The 22,391-nt window shown below is 39.3% G+C and overlaps 2 protein-coding genes across 5 annotated transcripts in view; one reads left to right on the top strand and one right to left on the bottom strand.

Annotated features, from left to right (window-relative positions):
• LOC137139003 (prickle-like protein 2) overlaps positions 1 to 10,409 on the top strand; it is a 33,003-nt gene extending 22,594 nt beyond the window's left edge. The window contains exons 2-9 of the mRNA XM_067525623.1: positions 1,244 to 1,431; positions 5,226 to 5,339; positions 5,465 to 5,602; positions 6,071 to 6,274; positions 6,824 to 7,010; positions 8,276 to 8,430; positions 8,569 to 9,370; positions 9,454 to 10,409. Of these exons, the coding sequence (XP_067381724.1) occupies positions 1,300 to 1,431; positions 5,226 to 5,339; positions 5,465 to 5,602; positions 6,071 to 6,274; positions 6,824 to 7,010; positions 8,276 to 8,430; positions 8,569 to 9,370; positions 9,454 to 10,409 (2,688 nt within the window). The 5' untranslated portion in view covers positions 1,244 to 1,299. The remainder of the gene's footprint in view (positions 1 to 1,243; positions 1,432 to 5,225; positions 5,340 to 5,464; positions 5,603 to 6,070; positions 6,275 to 6,823; positions 7,011 to 8,275; positions 8,431 to 8,568; positions 9,371 to 9,453) is intronic.
• A 668-nt stretch (positions 10,410 to 11,077) lies between these two features.
• Positions 11,078 to 22,285, bottom strand: LOC137139008 (periphilin-1-like). Of its 4 annotated transcripts, none has more exons than XM_067525628.1 (8): positions 21,985 to 22,285; positions 20,985 to 21,059; positions 20,793 to 20,896; positions 20,486 to 20,688; positions 16,489 to 16,550; positions 13,993 to 14,151; positions 13,105 to 13,219; positions 11,078 to 11,247 (listed from the first exon to the last, which is right to left on the bottom strand). In XM_067525628.1, exons 1-8 carry the CDS (start codon positions 22,018 to 22,020, stop codon positions 11,078 to 11,080), a joined length of 924 nt encoding a protein of 307 aa, XP_067381729.1. In that variant the 5' UTR covers positions 22,021 to 22,285. The 4 variants fall into 4 exon arrangements, with proteins under 4 accessions (XP_067381729.1, XP_067381733.1, XP_067381732.1 ...); XM_067525632.1 differs by lacking the exon at positions 11,078 to 11,247 and adding an exon at positions 11,704 to 12,417 and having other exon boundaries at positions 21,985 to 22,283; XM_067525631.1 differs by lacking the exon at positions 11,078 to 11,247 and adding an exon at positions 12,847 to 12,929 and having other exon boundaries at positions 21,985 to 22,284.
• Between the last annotated feature and the right edge of the window lie 106 nt (positions 22,286 to 22,391).

Below are 22,391 nucleotides of genomic sequence, written 5' to 3'. Positions count from 1 at the left end.
TGAGTTGCATTTCATTTTCATACTGATTTGGTGGAGGAGGTGATACCTGGTCCTGTTAATTATTCATGTGTCAGTAATGTGTGCAGCTGTTCTCCTCTCAGACAGGAAGGAGGAGATCAAACTGATCTCTAATCCACACATTCAGGTAAAGAAGTGAATACTGTCTTGTCTGCTGATAATGATGCATTGGAATTGGATTGGTGTAAAATTACGCAGATAATTTTTCACGGTACAGACCTGAATTAATAAGGTTTTAAGCTATGTTATTACCGTGGCTCGAGGGATGGCACATTAGTTCAGATGTCTTTGCTTTTAAATGAGACAACTAATACATAAATTACCATTAAATATTGTACACACATTCCTAATCCCCAGAGCATGAGCAATGATAAAATAGAGGCCTGATTTTCAAATCTATATGTTTCTTTTTAGTAATATGTGTTAACTTCTCTTGATGGATTACAATCACAAAGATATGAGTGCATTCTGCAGGATGAATTTGAACAATTTTGTCGATCCCTCAAGCACCATCATTACATAAGAACTTTAAATGTTTAATACTTTATTTGACTAAATATGAGCAAAAAATTGCATCCGGCTCTGCAACAGCTGCGCTTTGTGTTTAGTGCTACATTAGCAGGTGTTTTTATGAAAACATAGCAAACTAGGGTGTGCCCAAAATCACACCCTCTCAGTCACTACTTATTATGGACACTCAACAGGTTACTCCATAGTAAGCAGTAGCTACATATTTGTAACAGTTAAATAATAATCATTGTCTTGTTTTTTCATCACTATTAGCTGCAGTCCCACAAGAGTGACGTTTGCACCTTTTAAAATGAGGAAGAGTGTATCAGGGGATTGTTAGCCTAAATATATTGACGTTAGGTACATGTTTGTTTTGGGGACAGTGCATAAACCAATCAATGTACCCACTCATAATTAAAAAGACATTAAAATGAAATGCTAAACAGTAAATGTAGGGCTCTATTTAAAAATATGGGAGTAATTTTGAATGCAGCTTTTAGGATGCACGTTAGCATGATAGTGTAGCCAAGGTGCAGCCTCAAAGGACAGATGTGGCATCAATTTTATTTTAATTTTTTTACTGTGGATATGTGAGATGGAAAGGTATTGATTACATTGAGATTTTTATTTATTTTTTCTACCTTAAAGAATCCAAATCTGCAAACCTGCACATACACACGATTCCCCCTCACACTCCTCTCTTTCTCCTCAACAGGAGTACCTCCTGTGTCCACTGAAGCGTTCTGTGTGGAGGAGCATGTTGTGACAGCCATGTCTCTGGAGATGGAAAAGACCATCACCAAGCTGATGTACGACTTTCAGAGGAACTCCACCTCTGATGATGACTCTGGATGTGCGCTGGAGGAATATGTCTGGGTTCCCCCCGGCCTCAGCCCTGAGCAGGTATACAATCAGTCTTCTTTATTTCAAGCCACAGATATTCTGCTGGTACGGTTGTTTATGTCCCTCTTAAATGTTTCATTAACTTATTTGTATTGTTGTCCAGCATGGCCTGAATGTATCAAATTTAAACAAATCGGCCACGAGACTTTAATTATTTAGACAGTAAAACTATCTTTGAAGACATTCATTTCTTTTTATTTTCTTTATAATCCTCGGTTAGAAAATTCACTGGTCTAAATCCAAGACAATGGATGATGATTGTTATTAAATCCCCTTCATGGTGTTTTAGTGTAGTCTTTGTGTTTGAATGGGGGAGAAGGGAAGGGCAGAAATGACATACAAATCACTGAGACTTGGCTGTCAGTTGCTGTCAGTGAGGACATTTTTAAGCAGTAAGCATTAAAGCTGACACTGTGTAGGAACCAAGTTCACAATCGGACAGAATGACAACCATAATCAAAGCCATGAAAAGGACCCACAGACTGAGCAGCTGTTTACATTGTCTGAAGATATGATAAGACATCTGAACAAATCCAAAAATTTCAAAAATTTCAAATTATGTAATTTTTTATCAAACAAGCTATTGCATAGTCCCCAATACTGTCTTATTTTTTTATGAGGGGAAAAATATCACCTTAATCACCATAAAGTAAATGATTACTTATTTAAAAATTAGATATTTAATCTATAATGTGTATAAATTGCTATGTGTCATTTAATGATGTTTCTTGATTCTAAGCTTCAATTTGGTCTTTTTTTTTTTTTTTAGTATCTTTGCAAATTTAAACCCAGAGGAACTGAAGTAATTTGAGTCAAGGAATGTTTGGGTGAATATAATTGAAAATGTGTTTGTGCGGCAGGTTTCATAATTCCCTAACTGGACTCATTTGCAGCTAAAATGCCTTTTAATTGCATGCATGACTAAGCTAAATTATTCAATTGTGCACATCAAGAGAAAGATTTTCTGATCATTTTGTTATTATTGTTCATTGTTTTCGTCAGCTCTGACATAAGATAACCAAATATAACAACTGTTCAACTATATTGAGTATAAACACTTAGGTCTTTATTTAGTAAGAGTAGCACTCTAATGCAGCAGGCCTCCAAGGGTTCTGTTAACAGATGACAGGCTGGGCTGATAACAGTCATTTTCTCCAGTCAGCCATCTTGAAAAGATGCTGAAAGAAGCTACAGCCTCTCCCATCCAACAGGAGATGCAGACAATTGTATCAGCCTGTTGCTTTTTAAATGAACTTGACTGTAATGATTTTTAATCTTGTCACTTATGGTTTTTCCTCTACACAAATGTCATCAATGGGAATCATAATTTCAAATAAAAATCAAACAGTACAGTTCATTGAGCTGTCAGAATTGAAAATCCCCAGTATGACTGAGTTTGTTTGACAATAGGGCTCATTTGTGTCAGGACGTACTGGATTATTCCACAAGTTTCTGAAAAAAAAAACAAAAGAAAATGGTCCCAACTGTTGCCTCTGGCTGAACCCAGCTACTGACCATCAACGACCCAGCAGGTGCCATGATGCAAAAATGCCATTTAAAGATCTCAGCTTTTAAAATTTGTGGATTTTCTGCTTTTCCTTTTAAATACTGTCCGTCTGTCCATCCATCCATCCATCCATCATCTTTGAGCACTTATCCTGTTCAGGGTCATGGGGGTGGTGGAACATATCCCAACATAGAGAGACATACACAGACAGACAACTATTCATACCAACAGGCAATTTAGAATCATCACTTAAACATCATTTAAACATGCATGTCTTTGGATTTTGGGAGGAAACTGGAGCACTGACGTGAGATAACTGACGAACCACCTCACCACTTTGCTGCCCCCTCTTGTTTATTATATGTTTTTAAAGATTGCTCCTCCGGGTGCTCCAGTTTCCTCCCACAGTCCAAAAACATGCATGTTAGGTTAATTGGTGACTCTAATTGCCCATAGGTGAGAGTGTGAATGGTTGTCTGTCAGTGTATGTCTCTATGTGGCCCTGTCCAGGGTGTACCCTGCCTCTTGCCTGATGACAGCTCCTCTTCCCAATAAGATACATTTGGGAGTATATTTCTACTAAGAGTATTTTTTAATTGCATATTTAAGTACAGGGACCACTATTAATTAAAAAAACAACTTCTAAATATCAGCTGCAGGGGACAATTTAGTTGTTAGTCATGTTTAGGACAAGCGAATAAAGGATTATGTAGGGCTTCTTATAATTTTACATTAAAAAACAGTTGATTAGTAAATTAATGTAGCAACAGCTTTGCAAACTGGTTAACTGCATTTTAGGCAACATACTTATAGTTTACAGTTTTCCAGGACTTCTGATGGTAAATGAAATACCTTTTTAAATTGTGGACTGTTAGTCAGACTAAATAGGCAAGTGTAAAATATCACCTTGAGCTCTGGAAAATTGCATTGAGCATGTTTCACCACAAAACATTAACAAATGAATCGATAAAATAGCCACAAGCCTGATAGATGGCAAAGAAAAAGGAGAGTGAAATTCTGTGTTTCTTAATTTGTCCTCAGACACTTGCCTATTTTGGCTCCTTCCAAGCTCTTTTTTTTATTATTTGAATGTGGAAGCTTTTGGAGAAATGTCCCTCACCTTAGACAGCTCTGTCACCCTTCACAGCAGTGAATAAAATAAGAAAGTGGGCTACAGAGAGTCTGAGGAGCAACACTCAGAGATGCACTTTTCCTCCCCTCACTCACCACCCTGCTGATTATGTAAATTGGATCACAACAATTTCTGGAAAATAGATTCTTACATTGCATTGAACACTAGACCACTTTGTGTCAAAGGCTATTTTCCTGAAAATAAGAGACAAGTGACAAGATTGCTTTCGTTCCTTTTGAGTGTTTACTTCTCAAACACCAGTGAATGTTTTCTCTATTTCACTTGCTAACATGCAAATACAAAAGGAGGTTCAGGCCACAGAAATCAAGTTCTACTGTACCATGAATTCTAATCGCAGTACCAGTGTGGGTAACTGATTTCCTTTAAGCAGTGTTAATAATAGCTGCTGAAAATTTAAACAACCTGATGCCGTCCAAGGTTGTCTCTGCTGCAGCAGCTCAGGGTTTATTCTGCCACACCGACGGATTTCCAAGGGCAGTGATGGCTGAGGGTGTGAAGACCATGACAAATGCGTTTGAAAGTAATTTCAGCCTTAAATCGGATACCACTGTTTAACTCAAAATTATACTAATTAGTAAAACAAGGTGATATAATCAGTATTTTTAAAAATTGGGATTACTTGTATGGTGTCAATTTGTTTGATGAACACAGAGAATTGCATCACAGCATCTCCTGCAGCTCAAAGTTTTGATTTTCTGGCCCAAACATTCATAGTTTTGCCTGGCTGCAGGCCAAGAGAGTAGTTTATAATCACTGTCAAACATGTAGCAACTAAAGAGCAGCGACTAAAAACAGCTTAAAGACTTAAATTCATCAGCTGGCCAGAAACATGACTCCAACGAATTGTGAAAATCCTGCTCCTGGCGTTTGATCTTTCCCTTCCTGAGAAGTGGTTTAGAGACTGCTACTCTTATGTGTGACCACAATCCGACAGCCTTCTTTTGAAAGTCTGTGATTACATTGCTTTTCCATCTTTCAGTGAACAAAAGCTTGTTTTGGTCTTTGTAAGTTTTTCTTACCTGTAGTCTTTCTGAATATATGCACTTTTGACCTTGAATATGCAGGCAGACCATGCAGGTACTAATATGACGTTTTGCATTATCAGTATCACATTTTTGATGTTGATCGTTTCAGGTGCATCAGTATTATAACTCCTTACCAGAAGAGAAGGTCCCATACATAAACAGCCCTGGAGAGAAATATCGTATCAAACAACTGCTTCACCAGTTGCCACCACATGACAACGAGGTAGAACATTTTAAAAAAAAATATTACATTTTTACGAGAACCTGTGTTTATATCATTTCCAGCCATTAGAAAAAGTCTTCTATACGTTACACTATGATGTCTTATGATAAACAATTGTTGTTCAGGTGCGTTACTGTAATGCGCTGGATGAGGAGGAGAAACGAGAGCTGAAACTCTTCAGCAACCAACGGAAGAAGGACAATTTGGGCAGAGGCAACGTCCGTCCTTTTCCCCTTACTATTAATGGAGCACTCTGTGATAAGGTAAACTCCTGCCCTTTACCCTGCTTCTCAATTATATCCCTACTAAACCCATCATCTTTTAAGACTTTAGAGCTCTGTCTAAATATAGAGAATTTCTTTTCTAATCCATCTGTATACTATAATTTAGCCCATGTAGTGTATAACAAAGATAATTGTGTTTGCTTGGTTAGGCTTCCTTTGCATGTTTTGCTAGATGAAATACATGTGAAAAAGAAAACATTTCAGTATTTTAAAAGATGTTATTTCTAGTTCCATCTTCTGACCTTCCCTCTCCATATCTGTTTATATTAATCTTTTACCTTTTCATTTTTATTCCATCCTGCTCCTTCTTTCCTTTTTCTTTCACAAATTTTCCAACTTTCCTGTTCTCTCTTCTCCCTTCTTTTCATTGCATTCCTCTATTCTTTCCTCTATTTTGTTTCTCTTAATTCCCTTCCCTTTCTTGTCTCCCCTCTTCGTCTACTACAGTGCGGTAGTCAGATAAACGGAGGGGACATTGTGGTTTTTGCTGCGAGAGCGGGTCATGGAAAATGCTGGCACCCTCATTGCTTTGTCTGCAGCATGTGTGAGGAGCTGTTGGTGGATCTCATCTACTTCTACCAGGATGGCAAGATGTACTGTGGCCGGCACCATGCCGAGAGGCTGAAACCCCGCTGCTGTGCCTGTGATGAGGTGTGCCTGTCTGGGCCCAGAGCCCTGGGTTGGAAATGGCTGAATGGTTCATGGCTCAGAGACTTGGATATAGTTTAAACTGATCTGGAGAGAAAAGATGTTTCAGTATTCTTGCCATGTCTCAGAAAGTCTGCTTGTTTTCTAACCATAATGTGTGGCAAGCACGCTTGAGATAACAATATTACTTTTGGCCACAGTGTGCTGCACTAATTAAGTAAACAAACCTCACCAGGGTTCAAAGTAGAGTAAATGCAGTAGTTCAGGTGTCTGTTTTTTGTAACAGGCCCCATTTGATTTAATAGAGTTTCAGTTCGCTTTACTCGCAAATAATTCTGAACCGCTGATAGTTCAAGCTTATGTGATGCCTAAACATCAACACTTCCCAAAGAACACTGAAAGTAATCTTTGCAAGTACTGCAGGTGTAAAACTAGTTTTAAACCAGTTCAATTTATCCGTCATTTTTACAATAATGCATGATTTTCATTCAACTTCAAGAAATACCAGTTTAAACTATATCTGCTCGTTAAAGCAATGCCTTTATTATGCAGATAATCTTTGCTGACGAATGCACCGAAGCAGAGGGCAGACACTGGCACATGAAGCACTTTTGTTGCTACGAGTGCGAAACCACCCTCGGTGGCCAGCGTTACATCATGAAGGATGGACGACCACACTGCTGCAACTGCTTCGAGTCCCTGTACGCAGAGTACTGTGACGCATGTGGAGAACATATAGGTACAACACTCGTTTTCTATTGCTGCTTTAAGTCCTCTAACACATATGAACTGTTACCAAAACACAAGGACATGTTTTCCTACACTTAAACCACATCATATATAGAAAACCTCTAACAGCCGTTTATTGTAAGTGTGGGTGTTATCAGCTCTGTTAGCTCGTGTGGCACAGCTGTGAAGAGGCGGAGTTAGTTCAGTGAGATGTGGATGGTTATTATCACCAGCTCCAGTAACAGTGAAAGTATGTCACAGAGGATGCTCCCATGTTGTATCCACATGGAAGCTGTGGAATATGATTACTTCCCCTAGCTGGACATGTATTTCTGCTATCTTACAAATCAAGTGATGAGGTATGGGCACATAATCATAAAGGTCTCTCTTTAGGAGATAAAAGGCTCAGTCTGTATTTTTAATTAATTTCAGGATGTGCATCTAACAAAAATTATCCCAAAGCTGTATGGAGCTTTTTGCTGTTTCTGATGCTCCAAAAAAGAACAGCTCTGGCAGCAGTGCTAAAACTCAAGATGAAATTCTTTTGAGTGCAGCTCACTCTTCTAGCAAATCATAGAAGGTTACACCATGTGCAGAATGAACAGATGTCAAAGATTCCCCTGTTCCTATAAATGACATTCAGGTGGATTTGACTCATGCTACATTCCCGAATGTTGCATATTGGAGCTTTATCCTAGGGAATAAAGGTTTGGGGTACGAGAGCCAATAGCAGTTTTATATTAAAGCTTTACCATGTTTAGAATAACCGTTAATGGTTATGTACACACAGAAGTAGCTGAAGATAACAGATGTGTTTGTTTTTTTACTCAAATCACAGACATCAGAACAGACAATCCACATAGTCATCAAGCAGCATAGGTTACAGAGCAGTGTTGTGTTAAGTTACTCACACTTTCAATGGTCATTGCAGTCCCATATCTAGTTTATGTGGATGGAGAGGGAGTATGCTGACCATTGGCATACTTAGAGAATCACAATCTGTCTGTTGTAGGAGCAGTGGACATTAAGAGCATTGGTCATATTGTAAATAATGCTTTAGCATATAAATGGAAACGGAAGGCTACGGTCAGCTAATGGTACTATGGAGCAAACAAGGCAAATACAAGAAACGTTTGTTTTGTTTTTTTGTTTTTTTCAGCCACACATCAGAGAATTGTTAGTGGTGCTAGTGTAATTCTTGGTGGGCTATAGCCCATTTGGCCCCCAGTGTATTTACTAATAAACTTGTTTCTGACATCTACCATCACACCAAAGGTATTGACCAAGGCCAGATGACTTATGATGGGCAGCATTGGCACGCAACTGAGGAATGTTTTTGCTGTGCCCGGTGCAAACGATCTCTTCTGGGGCGCCCATTCCTGCCAAAGCAAGGGCAGATCTTCTGCTCTCGGTCCTGCAGTGCTGGACAGGTATTGGGGATTAAAAATATAATTACAAGTTTGTTTCTTTTTTTAATTTAGGTGATTTTTATGTATTGATGGTCGACAATTTCTTAGTTTTTACATATCAGTTCAATAAGTGTGATTTGCTTCATTTGAATCAATCAGGATCCAGATGAGTCTGATTCCTCAGACTCTGCCTTCCAAAGTGCCCGTTCTCGTGAATCCCGCCACAGCACCAAGATTGGGAAAAAGGAACGCAGGAATGCTGATCAGGACCGGCGGAGCACTGAGGCACGCCAGTCAGCTCCTCCACCCATGCCTGACCGGCTGTCTGCTGAAATTGACCCTCTGTCTGTTCAGATGGATCGTTTAAGCCTCTCATCTAGCCAGACTCCGAGCAGGACACCTAACCGTACACCCAGCCGCACACCAAGTCGTGCCCCCAGCCTTAACCAGGTGTGGATGAGCCGGGATGAGCCCTACGTCCCAGCTTCCTATGAGGGTCCCCAGTGGGAATCCTCTCCTACCCCAACACCTATACATCTGTTGGGTCAGTGTAATCCCAGGCAGGCCTACAATCCTAATGCAAATGCTCACCCTCCAGGCCAGAATCCTGCCAACCAAGCAAAGAGACCCGATTCCTGGGGGAAGGAGCAAGGCAATGCCAAGAGGACCCCTATGGCTGCTCTGAGGGGGCACTCATTTAATGAAAATTGGATCCAACACAGTCAGGATGAGTTTAGGCCCAACAAGCTGCGCACCCAGATGAGTTTCAATGAGATGCCTAGCCAGAACCAGGGCTTCTCTGACAAGAGAAGTATCAGCCTGCATGGATTCCAGAGAGATGGCAGACCCCCGTTAACCAGGAGGAACCCCATCAATGCCATGAGTTTCAACGAGCCCCTGACTCCTGTAGAACAGACGCCTCGTGGGTCCATGGACTCCCTGACTATGTCCAATGCTACAGGTATGGTGACGTACACTGCATGGTATGACAAAATATGGCATTATAACAGATTAAATATGACACATGAATTTTGGTTTTAACAGGTAACTCTCTGGACGGGGTCAGTAAGCGACAAGAGCATTTATCTAGGTTCTCCATGCCTGACCTGAGTAAGGACTCCGGTGTGAACGTGTCTGAAAAGAGCAACATGGGCACCCTGAGCTCCTCAGTCCAGTTCCATAGTACAGAATCACTGTCCTCCTCTCGTCCCTACAACAACAACAACATGTACGCTCCACTGAGAGTTGGTTACCCGCTGCAGTATTGGGATGGCCCGCAGCCACTGGGCTTCGATGGAAGAAGTCGCGTGGGGGTGATGGGCAGCAGCGGAAACCTGCGAATGGCTCCCATGAGCGACAGAATGCCCCGCCGACGTATAAATGGGCAGGAGCCCGTATCACAGCAACAGCAGCCACAAGCACGACGCCGTAAACACCACCACGGAAACCATGGTAATGGGCAGCACCGCAGTGGTCGCCACCACAAACGCTCTCGGCGCTCTCGCTCTGACAACGCCCTGCACCTGGTGGCAGACCGGCCCACTCATTTGGTGGAGCTGCCTTACCGCCGTGTACAGGAAGATTACGATCGCTTCCCCTCTGGCCATGCTGCTCGGGAGTTGTATGGTCTCGAGCCAGGTAGCTACAGGCAGCAGTCCCACCGGCCCTGCCCTCGCACCACTTCAGATCTGACCCTGCAGAATGCTGGGTGGCAACCTGTAGGGCTGGGTGGGCAATGCTGGGGAGATGGGTACATGGAGGCTGCTGACCCCTGGTGTTCCAGCTGCTCCTCTTCCTCTGAGTCAGAGGGAGATGAGGGTTATTTCCTGGGTGAGTCAATCCCTCGGCCTGTGCAGCTGTGCTACATCAACAACGAGGAGCTGCGCCATCGCTACAGCCCCTCTGGAATAGGTGGCCATCATGGACCTCTGCATGGACCGATTCATGGCCAGCTGCACACTCGTCAGAGGAGGAAGAGCAAAAACTGCATAATTTCCTAGATATAGAGCAAAGAGATGGTGAGGGATGAGCAGGAGAGTGAAAGAGATGACAGAGAGAGAGAGGTAAGGATACAGTTAAAGCAACATAGGAGGAAAAAAGGGAGTGGGAAGGTGAGAGTGAGGCGGTTGACAGTGAGTGAATAGTGTGTGTGTGTGTGTGTTGGGGTTAAAGAGACAAAGGCCTATTTTTTGTACTTGTAAGCTTACACAACTCTACACTGGGTAGTGTTTGTGTACACCTACACAGGATGATCTAATCATGAAAGGAAGCTCAGCTGGCTTACACAACAGAAATGTTTACAGTGATGGAAATCAACTCTACTGATGGTACCAGGAAGCACTGATGAATTTGACTACTAAATATACTGTGGTCAAGGTAAATAACATGATATATGTGCGTGTCTGTACGTGTGTCCATGTTAAAGAAAGATTGAACAATTTCTTCACGGTTTGAAAAGGAAAGTAACACTGGTCAAACTGCAGCGATCTGACTGTTTGTCGCAGCTCAGCGATTAAAGTTCTGAACAGCAAAACGTACTCTGTGTGGACATACCAGAAATTGTGTTGGGATAGTGAAAGCTACGTGCTAGATTCCAAGCTATGTTATTGTTTACCTCAGTGGAATCCAAATGCTGCTGGAATATAGTGTTGGCTCGCTAGCCCTGTTATCACCTTGTACAAATAGTCTGTTGAACCATGTGCTCTACATAGCCAGCTCTCCATGCTTTACCGAGGACAGAGCGCCAGACAGCCTCTGCTCCTTGAACATTCAGGCACAGTAACGTCAGGTATGGTCCCGTTTTCTCTTCTGCAACATGCTTTGTTTTTTGAGAGTTACCTATAGATGATTAAGAATAAAAATAATAATGCTAACAATAATAATAATGCAAATAAGCATAATATTAAAGAATAATACCTGTTAAATGTATATATAGTAATAAACCTAATAATATAATGGATGAAGTAATGTAAATGTTATGTACATATGGTCTTAAATATTTATATATTTTGTAACTAAAGAATCATTATTTGTATAACATGATGTAGAGATAGGGAGACTTGCATGTTAATTTGTTGTTGTTGTCTCATACTGAAAATAAAGTGTACTTCAATGAACAACCAGGAAGTTGTAGATGTAAGTTGTATCGAGTTCTCTCCTTGGTTAAGGCTGATATCTGATTGATCAACTTGACTGTCTGTTAGGTCCATATTGCACACGATATCTAAGCAGGTATAAAGTATGTTATGTGTGCACACTGGGAAAAGAAGTGAAAAATGAAAGCAATTTCAAAACAAAAAAAAAAATCACCTTACTTTATAAATTGAAGAGCTTTTTTACTGCAGACATAACAAGCAGAGCACAGGTGAAACTGTCATTACCGATGGCTTGAATCTACTAGGAAGCCATGTCAGTGATCCAGCAGGATAAACAATGACACTAGCTCCCCAAAATGGGATGCAGTTGTTTCTAGTCTGAGCAATTCCCCTTACATTTTCCCGTCCTGCCATGCAAACGTGCTGTGAAAAAGCTCTTGTTCCAAAGCAAGAGAAGTGGAGAAGCTGCCCTTAGGTGCAACAAAGCACTAAAATATAGCTCATGCAAATATCATACACCTGTAGTTTTACAAGTATTTGTTCATTTTGACCAATAAGACCCAAACAGTTCTTTTACTTGTAATCGCAACCCCCCCAAAAATATATACATTTTTCTTCTAAAGTGAAACATATTCAAAGTGGTACTCCACTGGACCAATGTGTCATTTACATAAAGATTCAAAATTACCAAATTGGAAGCAGCTGAGGCCAAATTCTCACAAATTTTAGTTCCTAGTATGAGTCAAGCTACAAGAAACTGAATCACATCTATCATTTCTGTCTCAAATATATTTTCCCCAAGCTGATGACATAATCGTATCATCATCAGGGTTATTTCCTGTGACTTGACAAAATACCTTTCAAAAGGAACAGAAAAGGATACACTGCAGTTTTCACAGGCTGAGCAAGATTCCTGTTGATAAGTAAATCAAACGTTCTGAATTGTGACTAAGAATCTGTTTGTACAGAGCAGGACATTCGTACAAATAAAGAAACTCAGTCTGGCATGTTCTTAAATGACCTCAAACAAACCTCAACATGTGTCTGTGCTCTGTATCTACCATCAAAAGACATATGCAGTTTTCCCTCATTTTACAAATACATTAAGACTAAACAATGTGTGGCCTAATCACATGCTGACACATGAATGTGTTTCCTTCCATTACTTGATTTTGTCTTGCCTAGCTAACCATGAATGAGTCAATTAAAATATTATCAACCACATGTTGTTTAATAGGCTGTAAACAAAATTCAATTATTGAAACGCAAGTGATAATAAATTAAGCATGTCAGTTGGATGTCAAAATACATTGTACATCATAAGGACATTTCAAGCAGTACAACCAGTGTATTTGTTTAATCATCACATTATTAAAAGCTGAGCAGAGGAGGACTGTGTCCAGGCAGCAGACTGAATGTACAAACCTATTACAAATAAACACAAAAGCATCCTTCAGTCACTGGAAATAAAATTCTCAGGACTTTTACAAGAAAGATTTATGTTAAGAAGACAGAAAGGAGTGTGTCTCTGATTAATGAGACATCTCCTTGGAATCATAGTCCTCTATAAATTTCTCCATGGCCTCCACACAGCGCTTACCGATGTCCCTGAGGTTCTCCTGCAGTGAGGCCTGGATGGGACGCTCCAGAGATGGATCCTTTTCTATGAGCATCTTTGCCACAAGGCCAAACATTTCACATTCCTGATAGTACACCTGAAAGACACAAACATTCATGTTGTTAGGGGAGGTGCTCCAGGAGGGGATGGGGCAGAGGAAGCAGGCAAACCGAAAACAAAGTGTGAAGAGAGCACAACACATGAGCTGAGTGACAACTCTTGTCATGGTTTTCAGTTGCCACTTAATGGTTTAGCAATCAGCAGAAACGTTCACATACAGACTGTTCACAAGTATTGTGTGTGGCTGTATGCAGAGTTTTGTGGACAATTTTGCATCACCTACCTGTTACCAGACTGTCTTTTCTTGCAGTGCCTCTATAATCCTGCAACCATGGTGATATGAAAAGCAAGATGCCATCTTTTCCTTCAAGTGGGTGGAAACACATACACACACAGTATCTCCGGCACAAATATGCAGCTGAAAAGCAGGGCCTAATGTGATGTCTATCACAGCGAAGATGGCATTAAAGCATGTGCTGGTGGGTGCAGGTAAACACCCTCCCTTCAGGTTTTTGCTTAATTAGCAAACTAAAAGAATAACACTATCCATCATGACAAACAAATAAGACCTTATTTGTCAGGTTTGTAAAATAGAAACAATGACACTCAAGTTGCCTCAAGCAAAACAAACAAACCTTTTTTTCCCCTCATGTCTCCCAGCACTTTCTAAAATCTTCTGTCAGCCTCTTTAATCCGAGCTTCTCTCATCTCCACTCAACCTCTGTTTATAACTATCCCGTCTACCCTGGCTCCCTGGTGTGTGTGTGTGTGTGTGTGTGTGTGTGTGTGTATAAAATGACACTCCTCTACCTCGTCTATATCTCTCCTCTTCTGTTGGATGGCTCTGTCTCGTGCCACCATCTGGCTCAGGGTTGAGGGGGGTTCCCGGTCTCTGCTTCGCTCCCTTTCTTTGCTTTTTGCCCCCCTGTGATCTCTCTCCCTGCTTTGCTTTCTGTCATTCTGACAAATCTGAAAAGAAAAAAAAAAAAAAGATAGTTGGCATGTAGTAATCAGGCACAAACACAGAGGATAACTGAGCTGCTATTGACCTAAATTTGACTAAGGTGAAGTTCCACAACTTATTACAGAAGCCTGAAGAGATGAAGAGTAAGCACCCAGAACTGTCTTTATGAGTCTTTAACAAAAGTAAAAGTGGTTCCACTGCCTAATAAGTAATAGCTTACAAATGTACAAATATAGAAATTTACATTTTCAATGGTCTACAAACTAGTTTCTAATGATTTAGAGTTTAATGATTTACCACTAATCAGAATAACATCTGGGCTGCCAGGTGGTACAAAGCTCAACGCTGTGAAAGCATATTATTTTCCCAACATAAGTGAATGATTTTATCATTACTGCTGTACAACTCTTTATCAATAATCCTAAAACCATTATTTGTCTATATTAATTGGTCAAATGACTGTAACAGCCCCCTTTCCAGTGTCCCTCAGCTCTAGAGAGCTTTTTTGTGCTCTGACAGACAATATGAGGCCTGCTAAATGTAGTGCACCGCAAAGTTTGCACCCATTAGTTTTCTGTGGGACACAAGGGATTGTAAGCGATGCTTGACTAAGCAGTGATGGAAAAACAAAGACAGTTAAGGCAGAATTTGCCACCAACAAACTAATAAATTAAAAGCAATGCTGTGGTGAACCAGGTTAAGTCATTCAATATTTTCCTATGTCTCTGGTCTCCATAATCACAGACACCAACAAAAACAAAGCACACTGTCATTTACACTGTGGGAGAGTGCATGTTGCTTATTTAATGCAGAGCATCAAATTTCCCATAAATGTTATATGTTGGGTTTATAGCATATTTCTGGAGTCAAACTAACAAAATCAGTTAATTCAGGTTTACTAACTCACTCACACTCATGTGCTCATAAACATCAAGGCTAGAGTTATAAATGTGATCAGTAATTATCACTAATGAAGGTTTAATGTGTATAACTTCCAAGAAAGATCCTGAGCTGAACTGCAAAGGCATAGACACCACCAAACCTGCTTACTACTGGGTTCTACTAAGTATTCTTCTAAACCTTTCTAAACATGACAAATGTTTATATATGTGTTGTAAAGGGAACTGGTTGTAAATGTAGATGACTGGACATGATTTGAACAGTGTTATTGTTGGCCTCAAACATCTTCACAATTTTAAATAAATGTGTTTAATGAAGTGGTAAAATAAACTCTTCAGGAGCATCAGGAAAAATTCATAACTAACCTGATTAAAAGATCTGTTTTTCTCTGTTAGCCCTTGTAATCGCAGCGCTGTTAATCACAGACCTGTACCTTTAGGCAGCTCCAGTCTCATTTATTAACCCAAGGCTGATTAGAAGAAAAAAAAAAAAAAACACAACAGGCAGCCACTCATTCTTTGATTCCTCTGCCTATCTTCACTTTGGCTTCACTGCAGCAGTGATTCATCTTGTGCTGCTCTTCTCCACGCTGTGTTTAGGTCAGCCAAGAAATTTGTGCGATCATTTGATTTCAGTCTTTTCTGCAGCACCTGGGCTGTTTGCCTTATGGCTACATCAGTCTATGCTCTGAACTCATGTTTCATAAACAAAAAAATTACACATGGATATATCAATGGACTGGTCAACCAATAAAAAAATGATGGACAACTTGTTTGATAATTGATTACATTCTGTGCTTCTCCCCAGTGTGTGGAGATATATATCTATATCTATCTATCTATCTATCTATCTATCTATCTATCTGTATATATCTATATCTGTATATCTATATCTATATATCTATATATATATATATATATATATATATATATATATATATATATATATATATATATATATATATATATATATATATATATATATATTAGATAAATTAGATATAGATAGAGAGAGAGACAGAGAGAGATAAATAAATTAAGAAGTGAGCAGCACCTTAGTTATTGTTTTCTAAGAAATAAAGTTATGAAAAACTACAATACAAGACGCCATTGAAATATTTTCACTATAATCTGAGCAAAAACATGAAACCAGCAAATGTTTGTCATTATTTTATAAAAAAAAATAACTAATGGATTTCAAATATTTTACTGATTACTTTTTTAATTAGTCAGCTAATTATTCCAGCTCAATGCTTTGCTAAATAACAAAAAACGTTCTTTTTATTTCATTCCAGACCCTGTCACCTTTAAATGTTTTCAGTGCAACTGGTCCTAAATCATAGTACATTAAAAACAGTAAAAGAAAAAGATTGGGCCTACATTTTTCTACATATCTCATAACCACAATGAAACACTGGGCAGGTTTTCTGCTTGTGAACTTACAGTGAACTGCATGGCCTTGTCTCTGCTGGATGTGGACCTGGGTAGGAAAGTTTTGGAAGTGCCTGGAAAACAGAAACTTTACAAGGTCAACACTACAAGAGTATTAATGCGTATAATGTCTAAAGCAAAAGGGTCTTTTATTTTTTATTTTTTTATTTTTTTAAACTGTGCCTTCAAGTTCCTACAGAATCTTTGGATCTACAAGTCAACAAGTCTCTATAAGTCGACTCAGATGACAGCTGATCTTTCTCTCTTTTGCCTTCTAATGTGAAAAATACAACTTTAAAAGTGTTAGGGTCTAAATCAATATAACTTTAAGCAAAATCTACTAATAGTTGGGAAATGTGCCTCACAGTGTTGGACCGCAGCTTAGCATAGCTTTGTTACGGCTCATTATATACTGCTGGCTAGTCTCTCCCATTTTCTCTCACTCTCTCTCTCACTCTCATACACACAAATCAGCGATGAGTCACCATCATCGCACCATCACTCAGGCACAAAAAACCTGTTCCACACTCACACATACACAAACACACACCTCCACAGTGCAGCAGTATGTGCACAGCCACAGTGCCTGAGTTAAAAAGAAGATGAAAACATACACGTACCAATGGCTCAGACGTTTAACAACATACAGTAATACTTTATACTAGCATGTACTCTATTTCATAATGTATGTAACAAAGTTAAGTAACCATAATAGTGATTTACTTGCAGAATCTTCCAGGCTAGATAGATAATTCTGAAATACTGTGTATAATAAATCTACCTCCAACTAACTAAATTACACAGTGTACAAGAGACAAACAGAGTTAAACATTCTACAATGGCTTGAATACTACACGTTGATTGGTGATATAATCCATGTACTGAGTCCAGGAAAAGCTTCTTGGTGATCTGCATTATGTAACACTGGTTTGTTGCTACCAGAGTGTGACTATCTTCAAATCACCAGATACCAAAATGGGCAAATAATGGATTTGTAATGCAAAGTGCTGGTGAAGGCCTCTTCTTGCTTGTACTGCCACACAATGGTCACTTCAGAAAGTGCAAGGAGATAGAGTCTTAGAAATAAGATCATTTTTACATTTTAGAAAGTTTAGAATTTTGTAGAGTTTTCTTTGTTTGTAGATGCCAATTTTACAGGCTAATAATAAACTCTGCAGCACACAGTTTATGTGGCCAAAAGTATGTTGACACCTAAACATTACACCAATATTGGACTGTTGAACATTTCAAAACCATTGGCACTTCCATTAGGGTTGGGAGCCAGACTGCTTAGAACACTGCTTAAGTTATTCCAATAACCAACCATTTAAACACACCGAGGAACATGAAACTTTTGGGTTTGTCACTATACTGTGTTATGAAAGAAAAGGTTGCAGCAAATGTTTGTCCTTGAAATGGCCAAACATTGCATTTATGTTCAGGCCTTTTCTAAAGTGACTTGATAAGGAGGTAGCCTTATCAGGACCACAGTTAGAGAAAAGAATTTCACGATGCAGCCCTTAATGTTCTGTTCTCTGGTCATTTGAACTTGGGACAGATTATTGCACATTTATCAACATATGAAAATAAGTTCTCAATAAGCTCAAGTAGAATTTAGGCTTTTTTCATATTTCATGACAAGAAAACAGTTGCTGGCAAACCAGTAATATAAATAAAGTTTTTCACAAACTTTCCTGGATGTCCTATAATTTCCTACTTCTAAATTCAGACCAAACTTGAAATTCTTGTATTTGGGCCTACAAATATGAGAAGCATACTGTCCAACAATATAGTTACTTTAGATGGCTTAACTTTGGCCTCCAGTGCTGCTGTGAGGAGCCTTCGAGTCATCTTTGATCAGGATTTGTCCTTTACCTCAGATATAAAACAAATCTCTAGAACAGCCTTCTTCCACCTACAGAATATTGCCAAAATTAGGATCATCCTGTTAATTAGGAGTCCATCCATTTGTTACTTCTAGGTTGGACTATTGTAATTCCCTACTTTTGGGGTGTCCTAATAACTCTCTAAAAAGCCTTCAATTAATTCAAACTGCAGCAGCAAGAGAGCAGACTGGAACTAGCAAGAGAGATCATATTTCACCTTCACTAGCTTCTCTCACTGGCTTCCCATTAAATCTAGAATAGAATTTAAACCTCTGCTTCTTACATATAAAACTCTGAATGGCCAAGCTCCATCATATTTAAAAGACCTCATAGTACCGTTTCGTCCGATGAGACCACTTCAATCTCAGAATCCAGGCCTACTTGTGGTTCCCAGAATTTCCAAAAGTAGAATAGGAGGCAGAGCCTTTAGCTATCAAGACCCTCTCCTGTGGAACCAGCTCCCAGTTCAGATTTGGGGGGCAGACACTAGACTAGGCTTAAAACTTTCCTCTTTAATAAAGCTTATAGTTAAAGCTGCTCAATCAACGTGTACTAGCTCTTAGTTAGGATGCTATAGGTTTAGAACGTTGGGGTACCGCCCCAAGTGCAGTGAGCTCCTCTCCTCTCTTTTCTCTCTAGACATTTATTTGTCACTACTGCATGACATTAACTCCTCTGTCTCTCTCTCTCTGTCCCTTTCTGCAGGTGTCCCCAGCTTTGGAGCTGTGTGTTTTTCAAGGGCATCTCTACTGGTCCTACCAACATGACCGATGTTTTTTTTGTTGCTCTTTACTTTTCTCTCTCCACTTTCCATCCATCCCAACCGGTCAAGGCAGATGGCTGCCCACCCTGAGCCTGGTTCTTCTGGAGGTTTCTTCCGTTAAAGAGAGTTGTTCTCCACTGTTGACTAGGGCTTGCTCAAGGGGGAATTGTTGGGTTTCCTCTACATACTTGTATAGTCAGGACTTTATTATGTTAAGTCCCTTGAGATTAGTGTGTTGTGAATTGGTGCTATATAAATAAAGTTGAATTTAATTGAATTTCTGACAGTTGTGATTAATTAATTTACCTGTTCCTTTCTTTTAATCCTGAATAAACCTGCATTTTGGCTTCTTTCTTCATAAACAAATACTAAAACATTGTTGAATGAAGCATGGAAAACATTGATTTAAGTCTTAACTGCCCTGGTGTCAAACAATTATTGTATTCAATTATTGCTCTAAAGTTAGATCAAAGACTTTACTCAAGAACCAGCCACCTAACAATTACTCAAAATGTCTCCTTCCCATACATGGATATGCTCTAAATATATTCATTTAAAAGAGATTATTTGATCGTTTGTGTTATATTGCACCCTCATCAATTACTTAGGAAAATCAAATAAACGGCAATTACAGTAAATGTGAACTTCAGATGACATTTTTGTTTTTGCTCTGAATGCAAACTAGTTCATCTACCACGTGGCATTTCAGTCTTTAAGGGCAATTAGGAATTAATGCATTTGGGTTAATAACAGTCTCTGTAATTTCATTTTACATAAATGACCTCTGTTATTCTGGTCTGTACTTTTATCAGCTAAAATCCTTAACATCAGGAGGAAACATGATCATTTATTTATACTAAAGAAGTTCTTCTAAGGATCAAATTTTTTTATAGCTATAATACCGTGTGTGCATTTGCATTATGTACATGCATCTGAAGTTGAACAGGGCTTGGAAAACCAGTGCTGCCTGTCCTTAGTGGCTAAAGAGGAGCATTAGTGAGGTTATGTGGATCCCGTAAGATAAAAAAAAAAAAAGTTATTTAATCCAAAACAGTTCAGTCAAACCAACTTCAGAAAACCATTACTATCTGTGTATGGGGGAAAACTAGAACAGGAATGGCTCTCCCCAAAATGTAACAAAGTTGAATGCACACTAGTGTTTGAAATATTCTACTAACCTGAAGATTTTTCTTAACTGGAACTAAGGAGCTGACCCAAACTATTGAAAACTAACACGGAGTAAAAAAGATATTTTGTCCACATGGTGCACAATTTGACAAAATGCTGAAACACCAGATCTCCCTAATTAATGAGATGAGGTTTTTGTTTGCAGTATATTGTTTAGAGTATACAAACTTACATGTGTTTTGTTTTGGGGGGGAACTTCCTTCAGTTTTCTCTCTCTGCTCATAACGCTCCTTTTCATGTTCCCGCTCCCTCAATGGGACCTGGTGAGGTTTAGGTGGGTGATCTCTCCAGTGGAAGTTAGCTCGAGGATTGAAGTGGTGGTATTTGTGGATGGCAAAGCCAGGTCTGTGGAATGTATGGTCATCTCTTGGAAAACTTTCAGGAAAGAACCAGACAGCCTCAGTGTCATCATTGGTACTTTGCATGTAACTCAGAAAAGAAGAGTCGATTTTGTGAAGACTGTCAGAACACACTCTCACCGAGGTCGGTACAAACGCGCCCCAAACTTTGGTTTGCATGAACTGGACAGCCATGCCCTCGGTCTGGTAGGACTTTCCTTTCTTCTGATCGGCCTCTTCTCTTCCTGAATTTATGGTAAAAAACTATTGTAATACAGCAAATCATACATATGTAAATCTCATTTTGAAACGAGGTATGAGTATAGGATGCACCTGAGGGGAAGACGCAGAATTGTCAGTTGGTCTCTTGTCCACATCACTGTGTTCTCTGTGCCGCAAGGTGAAGCCCTGCACGGAGAAAGTACCATTGTAATCATAGTTAAAATGATGACACAGTGCAGGTGTTATTAAAGTAAAGTAGATACAGTTGGTTGATTGAGAAAAAAAATTTGACCTTTTCGTCATTAGCTGAAAAATAATTGAAAAACGTTCTACTAATGGAAACTTTCTGTATAGTTTCCATTTTGCAAATGTGACGATTTGCTGCTTTACCTTTGAATTATGTGGCAGTAAAGCAAATGCCTTTCAGTTTTGAATGTTGTTGAAATAAAACAAGCAATAAAAATATGTAAGCTATGGGAAATTGTTTACTAATTTAATTAGTGAAAATAGCAATAAGAATCATTTTAGGAAATATTGATTAAAATGTTAATGTAACTGCTTGTGTGCATAGATATAATACAAAGGTTTACACAGATTAGAAAAACTGTAAATATATAGTGCTGTACCAACATTCAGAAACCCAGCAAATCTAATCACACCATTAGGTTGTTTGTAGTTTAACTCTCCGCAGAGAAACGTATTACAACGCCACACACTTCCTGGATAACGACACATAGGAGTGTGGAACTTGGAGTCCTTCTATAAATAGCCAACTACAGTCTTCATACTAAACAGGGAAACAGTACTGTGACTTTTACTTTCAGTTTCTAACAAATAAACTAGCAATTTCTAAGCAATTATTCATGCTCAGAAGCATACTACACCTTTTATGTCACAAAAACTCTACTGAAAACAATGCTTTCAAATGTTTCTAAAATATACAGTTAACTTAGTTTAATGTTTCTGACATCCCAACAGCATCTGTTGGTGTCCTGTCCTGATCCAGCTCCATCTGCCACAGTTAAAACGCAGCAGACTCCACCTGTGAACGCATGAAGCACCTGTGAGAGCTTTCAGGTTTTAACTCTTCAGGCCGAGCATGTGGTTTTACCTTGATTTGCTGCGTGGCCTGTCGTGCGTGATCCATTTCTGCCTGTTTGCGTGGGGTTTGCTGATTGACAACCTGGTTTAATGGCTTTGTTGAATCCAACAGACCACGAAGTGCGTGATATTTACTTACTGTGCTCGCTACATATATAAGAAGTGAAACTTTGTATTTCTCTCTGAACTCACAGTTTGTTAACTAGTCTGACCAGTGATAGTGGTATCTCACGTTATCAAGAAAATAGCACAGGAAAACAACGCTTCATGTTTTTACTTCCTTTTTTCCCAGCCAACCAATCAGATTCAGACGGCAGCCAGAAAGGTTTATAAAAACGCATCCTTTTGTCGTGAAAACGCGCAGGCGCACTTTCTGTTCTCACACCTGTTTGGATTTTTTTTTTTTTAATGATAAAC

Source organism: Channa argus, chromosome 13 (assembly GCF_033026475.1).
Source record: "Channa argus isolate prfri chromosome 13, Channa argus male v1.0, whole genome shotgun sequence".
NCBI classification, from domain to species: domain Eukaryota; kingdom Metazoa; phylum Chordata; class Actinopteri; order Anabantiformes; family Channidae; genus Channa; species Channa argus.
The sequence above is the reverse complement of the archived record's forward strand: the minus strand, read 5'-3'. Positions and strand labels throughout refer to the sequence as shown.